The 6894-nt window shown below is 68.9% G+C and overlaps 1 protein-coding gene across 4 annotated transcripts in view; it reads left to right on the forward strand.

Moving 5' to 3' along the window:
* Window positions 1-2959, forward strand: part of WDFY2 (WD repeat and FYVE domain containing 2) — a 158012-nt gene extending 155053 nt beyond the window's left edge. For all 4 annotated transcript variants that reach the window (XM_041731090.1, XM_041731088.1, XM_041731089.1 and 1 more), the window contains 2 exons: window positions 493-601; window positions 1735-2959. In XM_041731090.1, coding sequence (XP_041587024.1) covers window positions 493-601; window positions 1735-1764 — 139 coding nt within the window. In that variant the 3' untranslated portion in view covers window positions 1765-2959. The remainder of the gene's footprint in view (window positions 1-492; window positions 602-1734) is intronic.
* The last annotated feature ends 3935 nt before the right edge of the window (window positions 2960-6894 follow it).

The raw sequence follows: 6894 nt of genomic DNA on the forward strand, positions 1-6894 counted from the left end.
GGGGCTCCTGGGTGGCTCCGTCGGTTAAGGGTCCAGCTCCTGGTTTCGGCATCAGGCCCCTCTGCGGGGGATCTCAGGCTGTGATCTCAGGGTGGTGGGATCCAGCGCCCTGTCGGGCTCCAGGGTCAGCGTGGAGTCCGCTTGAGATTCTCCCCCCACCCCCGTCTGTGCGAGCGCCCTCGGTCCCACGCGCTCTCCCGCTCTCTCCCTCTCCGCTCTCTCCCCACCCCACCCCCCACCCCCACTCTCCCCTGCTCTCCCCCTCCCTCTCCCCTGCTCTCCCGCACTCTCTGTCTCTCCCACTCTCTCCGTCTGTCTCTCCCCTCCCTTCTCTCTCTCTCTCTCTCTCTCTCTCTCTCTCTGAGATACGTAAGTCCTGGAGCCCATGTGGGGCGGGTGCAGGGGGAGGGAGGGAGGGAGGCCACCACCTCCAACACTGTCTTCTCTCCTTCCTGTGCGGCCCCTCGTCGCTCGACGGCCTTGTTCCCGCAGACGCGCGCCCACGGCCACCTTCCACGACAGTAAGCATAACATCGTGCACGTGCACTTCGATGCCACCCGAGGATGGTTGTTGACTTCTGGAACCGACAAGGTTATCAAGGTGCGTCCCTGGGTCTTGCAGCCTCGGCTCCATGAAGTGTGCGGGGCTGCAGCATCATGAGGCCTGTGCACAGGAGCACACCGAGGGCACACGTGCCTCCTGGCCAGGGACACGCCATCTACTGAGACACACGCGGGCTTCCCGTTGCCTAACGTGGGTCACGTGTGGAACAGACAAGTGGGCAGAGGCCAGGATGGGGGAGAGGCCTGGATAGGGGAGAGGCTGGGATGGGGTAGAGGCCGGGATGGAGAGAGAGGCTGGGATAGGGTAGAGGCCAGGATGAAGGAGAGGCGGGGATGGGGTAGAGGCTGGGATGGAGGGAGAGGCCAGGATAGAGTAGAGGCAGGGATGGAGGAGAGGCCGGGATGGAGGGAGAGGCTGGAATGGAGGAGAGGCCAGGATGAAGGAGAGGCCGGGATGGAGGAGAGGCCGGACTGGAGGGAGGGCCAGGATAGGGTAGAGGTGGGGATGGGGTAGAGGCCGGGATGGAGGAGAGGCAGGGATGGAGGAGAGGCGGGGATGGAGGAGAGGCGGGGATGGAGGAGAGGCCCGGGATGAAGGGAGAGGCCAGGATAGGGTAGAGGCAGGGATGGAGGAGAGGCCGGGATGGGGGGAGAGGCTGGGATGGAGGAGAGGCGGGGATGGGGGAGAGGCTGGGATAGAGGGAGGGCCAGGATAGGGTAGAGGTGGGGATGGGGTAGAGGCCGGGATGGGGGTAGAGGCCGGGATGGCCACGAGAGCTGGGCCGCGGGAAGGAAGCGGCTCGGCGCGGAGAGGACTGGCAGGGGCGAGTACCAGCTGGTGTCTGCCGGGTGAGGGCGCTGGCCCAGAGGCGCGGAGCCGGCTGCGGGGATGCGGTGCCGCCGCGGGGCCAGGACAGGAGGCCCGCCGGGGACAGTGCTGCTGCCCAGGCGCCTCCGGCCCCTTCCGGGAGCAGCAGCAGGCGCGGGGCTTGAACCCGGAGGCCGCCGTGACTTCCAGCAAGTGCAGCGTAAACCCTGGGAGCCTCGGCTCCTCTGTTTTTGAAAATAGGACCCGTGGGAGACTGGGTGAGAGGATGGGGCGGCCGCGCTGCGGGAGAAGCTGTGTCCCCAGCGCCGAGCCGCCGCTCATGCCCGCCTGTGTCTCCGCAGCTGTGGGACATGACCCCCGTCGTGTCGTGACGGCCCCGCGGGCGTCCGAAGGCCGAGCTTACTCTACAGCCGCCGCCGGAGTCCGCACCTTCCCGGAGCTGCGCGTGGACGCGGAGGCGCTCGGAGCCGCGGCCTGGCGGGGCGTGTGCATGGCCCCGGCGACGGGCGTCCACAGCTGCCCCCACAGTAAGACGGAAGATAGTTTTTGGCAAACGGTGCGCGGCCCGGCTGTGCTGCCTGTTGCGAGCATCTGAGAGCCGCGTGGGCTGAGCGCGGCCCGTCTCCCTCGCTCGGCTGCGGCTCCGCGGCTGGAGGCTCGGCCTCGGCGTCTGGGCTGTGGTGAGGGAGCCTCCCGCCTCCGCCCGCCTCCGCCCGCCCAGCTCTGTGGGCCGCGTCCCCCCCCCCCCCGCCCTCACCTGCGGTCGCCCGCGTGTTGCTGTCCACTGTCTCCCCAGCGTGTCCTCAGCTTCCACACACGCCTCCTGCGCCGGGATGCGGGGGCCCCTGGTGGGGGTTTCCCCTGACTCCCTGAATCACCCGAGCGATCCCCTTGGGCGCCCGCCTCGGCCTCCGCCCTTGCCCCCCCACCTCGCGGGAGCACGTGGCCACCTCGGAGCCCCAGCTCTGGGGCCTGGGTCGTTGTCGCCCGGTTGGAGGCTCCCAGCGCGGCTCACGGGCTCTTCCCCGCCCGCCGCACTCCCAGCGCGCGGCAAAGCCAGACCCCAAACCCCAGGGCCTCCGGAGAGAAGCGCCTGTAAGCCGAGCCCCCGCGACAGCCCCTGGAACGTGGACGCGCTCCCTACCCGGCCGCGCCCTGCCATGCCCCGCGTCCTGACCCTACAGATCTACACGTCCTCCGTGGCTTGCGCGCTGCTTACCGCACCGGTGTGATCCGAGAGCGAGAGGTTCCGAGTCCGGCGGCTCCGACTCCTCTGCTTGGGGATTATTATTATTTTCTTAAAGAGGGCTTTGAAAAGTGACCCCAAAGAATTCTAATCTTGAGGAAACCCAACCAAACTTGACCAAGTGGAACACGCGTGTGCGCAGTGGACCCACCTCGGGATGCTGGGGTCCGTTCTAGAAACGTCGTTTCCACCTGGAGAGAGACTTGGTTAGCGGCGGCGTGTGCCGTGAGCCCTGGACACGTCGCACCTGTCGGGGCCGTCGGGGTCACGGAGTCCTTGAGCCTCCCCGGGCTGAATAAAGGCCAGTCACTTGCCCTTCACTGTCCACGCGTCCATGTGATCTGTTCCCTTCAATTTTGACAGTTTCTTGGTGTCGGAAATGCTCCGTTTCTTTCTTTTTTTTCTTTTTTTTTCCGAAAGCCGTTTCCCCCTCGTGGCTAGTAACCCCTTCCTTTCCAACCTGGGAGGAGCCCTGCGCACCGTGCCAGGCCGCCGGACTCCCGTTCTCCGAGGACCCGGGACCCTGAGCGGCACCCCCGGGCCGCATGGCCACAGCGCTGGGGAGCAGGCCCCGGCGCAGCCGCTCGCGGGAGCACACTGGAAGCTCGTACACGCGGGTGCACACGCACGGAAGCCGTCCCCACGAGCCGCCCCGCCGGGCCTCCCGCGCTCCTTGCGGGCCCGAGTCAGCCGTTAGGACCAACCCAAGCCTTCCCTGCGCGGGGCTGAGAGCTCCGTGAGGGACTGAAACGTAAAACACTCCAATGTCCTGGACTCCGAGCCGCTCGCCAAGCCGTCGTCGTGGGGAACCACATGTTGAGTCAGAAACGAGCGGGGCTCTCCGTCCCCGGGTGGTGGAGGGGTCTGCGTGCGGAGAGGGGCACGGGCAGCGCAGCCGCACGTCGGTGCCCAGCGAGCCTGCCGCGGACCCCAGGTGGGTGCAGGGGAGCTCAGGGCGCGCCGGGTCCCCGGGTCCACCGTGGGCGCCCTGGGCCGCCACCCTGCGCCCCGCTGCAGCCCCCACCCACCAGCACGGCCGTGCCCCAGCCCGCAGAGCCCCGCAGGGTCGGACCCACCGGACGCCTCATCGGGGAGGGGAGCCGCGGCCAAACCCCCGGGTGCCTTAGTGTCCAGGGCCCCGCCCCCTTCTCTGTCCCCATCCCTGCGGGTGCTGGGATTCCTGAAGGACACTTCGCGAGCCAGCTTGCTCCGTCCTACAGCGAACCCGGAGCTGGACGACGGGCCGGAGCGAGGGTGGCGGGGTCTTCGCGCGTGTTCGGGGCGGGCTTCCCGCCCCCCGAGTGACAGCGTCCCGCCCCCGGCCTTCCCCTGCCCACGTTGGCTGCCATCGCCCGCGAGCCCCGTTGGAATCGCACCTCGCGGGGATTCTGCTCGGTTACTTCACTTCTGACAGGTCGCGGCAAACGGCACCGGCCGCGCCCACGCTGGTTCTTCCTTGGTTTGCCTTTCCCCGGTTCACTCGCACGTCAGTGATCTTGATCTTACTCACTAGGGTGTGTGGCCTGGGGTGACGCCAGCGCCTGCCAGAGCAGCCTCGCGCCTCCTACGCCACCGGCAGACGTCCCTGGAAGAGCCGATGTGCACGCGGGTGGGGAAACAGGCCACCCTCGGGCGCAGCCCACCTGCCGGGCACCCGCCACGGGCCGCGTGGATCTGGGCTGGGCAGAGGCCCCCAGGCCGGGGCACGGGTCATGTCGGCACCGGGGGTCCACGCAGGGACAGGAGTGTGCCCGGGGCCTCCCCGGGAGCCCCACACGCGGGGCCCGTCCCCGAGCAGGAAAGAGCTGGGAGCCGAGGGTTGGAGGTGTCGCGGGGGCGAGTCCGGCAGGGGAGTGACGAGGTGCACAGAGGACGCAGGGGGTGGGGCTGCTGTCACCATGGGGCGGGCGTGACCTGGGGGGGCAGCTCCCCGTGGGCCGCGAGGGGGCCGCTCCTGGAGAGTCAGGCCTCCCGCAGCCGCCGCGGCTGGGCTGGTACCTGGGGTTCTCTCCCCTTTGGGGAGACCCTGTGCTCCTCGGAAGATGACCCGCGGCAGCTACGTGTGGAGCTCCCTGGAGGCACAGCCCCTCCCCGGCCGTGTTGGGGCGCAGGCCGCTGCATGGGCCTGGCCGGGAGCACTCACGTCCCAGCCTCGTGCCACCGTGTCACTGCGCCCCGCCCCCACTCCTCCCGGCAGGTGCCGCCTCCTCTGCTCAGAGGCCTGTGAAGTGCCAGGCAGTCCCCCGCGACCCAGCCCTGCCCCGCGGGGCATCCAGCACCCCCCCCATGACCCAGCCCCACGGGGCATCCAGCACCCCCCCACCTGCCCCTGCCCCACAGGGCATCCAGCACCCCCTCCAGGTCTGGCACAGTCTAGGCCCCACTGTTTTCTCCCTGAGCCGTGTCCCCTGAGCGCCCAGGTACCGGACGCCCGTGACCTGCTTCAGGGACACCCACGTTGGGCTCCACTCCGCACCCGGGAACCATGCACAGAGCAGCCCTCGGGCCTCTGAGTTTGTCACCTTCCCCTCCCTCCCTCGGGGCCTCCACCGAGTGGCCTTTAGGTCCGACGCACAAAAGCAGCCGCTGAGTGCAGAGGCGGTGGGAAGCGGACGGGGTCCCTCCCTTGGGTTTCCGGGGGGTGGGGGCGCAGCCGAGCAGGGCCTGGCCGGGTGCTCGCCCTGTGCTTTTAAGATTGTGCTCATGAAAAAAATAAAAATAAAAATAAAAATAAAAACTATCGTGTTCATTAGCGGGAGGCAGGCTCCCCGCCGAGCAGGGACCCCGACCACCCCAGGAGCCGGGACCATGGCCGAGCCCCAGGCGCCCCCGATGACGCCCCGGGGCCCCTTCCAGCCCAGCGCCGGCTGCAGTCGTGCCCTGAGGCCCCGGGGAGGAAGCGCGGGGCTGCCGCTGGCGGCCGGGTCACACGCGGCATCTGCCCCTGGCCTTGGTCTCCCCTGGTGCTCAGGGCACCGAGGGGTGAGCGGTGGTACCGAGGGCACCGCGTCCTGCCCGCACGTTTCCCGGTGGACGCGACGGCAGCCTTGGGTCAGCAGCGTCCCCGCGTGCGCCGCGGCCCGAGCACGTGTGTCGCTGTCCCCGCAGCCGCCGAGTCTGTTCAACGCCGGTGCTGTGCTTTTCATGTGACTTTGTTTTCATCATTTTGCAAAAGAAAATGTTTATATGCAGAGTACAAAGCTGTCAGGACCTGCCCCCGGGAGGTGCTGGCCCTGCGGTCGCCTGCCTCCCGGTGCCGCGGCCCCACAGCTGCAGCGCGCGTGTGCTGTGCCGTCTCCTCCTCCGCGCCGGGAGGCTCCCCGAGGGTCGGGTGCAGGAGGCCTCGCCCCGAGCTGGGACGTCTCCCAGGCCAGGGCGCCGCAGAGGCCACCGCGCGGCCAGCTCCCCGCCAGCAGGGCCCGCCCACCGGACCCCGCAGACTCCTGGCTGCCGACGTGAGGTCCCAGCAGGAATGTGCCACCACGCTAAGGCTTCCGGTTCCACGTCCACAGGCCGCGTGCCCTTGAGCTCTGCGCCCGGCCTGCCTCCCCTCACAGCGCAGCCCTTGCCACGTCAGCAGCCGCACTCCGCACCGTGTGGTCTCCCCGGTTCAGGATACGTCCCTGTGGACCCTCCCTGCAGCCGCGGCCCTGGCCCTGTCGCCTTCCAGACCCCTGCATTGGGCGCCCGCCCGAGGCAGGGGAGGCGGCCCGGGTCCTGCACTGGCCTCCTGGACCCAAGGGACCCACCTGGACCCAAGGGAGCTGCCTGGACCCAGGGGACCCACCTGGACCCAGGGGACCTGCCTGGACCCACAGGGTCCGGGGCCCCTTGGCACGGCTGTGACCACGCAGCCCTGCCTACTTGGAGTCTCACGTGGACCTGCCCCGCCTGAGCTCAGAGACTTGGCAAGGGGGAGAAGGCACGGAGGGGACCCCAGAGGAGCAGGCCTGAGGGCCCAGCTGCCCGCGCCCGGGTCACCAGCTGCTCCAGCGTACACAGGCCGCGGCGCCCTCCCCCCAGGAGGAGCTGAAGCGCCTTTCTGGCCACGAGTGTCCGGCCAGCTCTCCGAGCCCCTTCCCAGGGACCCTCCGGAGTCCTTCCAGGCCCACAAGCACCAACACAGTAATAATCCGCTAAAAAAATAACCTGAAAATAGGGGCACCTGTGTGGGGGGGCGCTTAGGGGTGGAGCATTGGCCTCAGCTCCGGCTGTGACCCTGGGTCCCGGGATCGAGTCCCACGTCCGGCTCCCT

This window comes from Vulpes lagopus, chromosome 16 (assembly GCF_018345385.1).
Source record: "Vulpes lagopus strain Blue_001 chromosome 16, ASM1834538v1, whole genome shotgun sequence".
Taxonomy (NCBI): Eukaryota; Metazoa; Chordata; class Mammalia; order Carnivora; family Canidae; genus Vulpes; species Vulpes lagopus.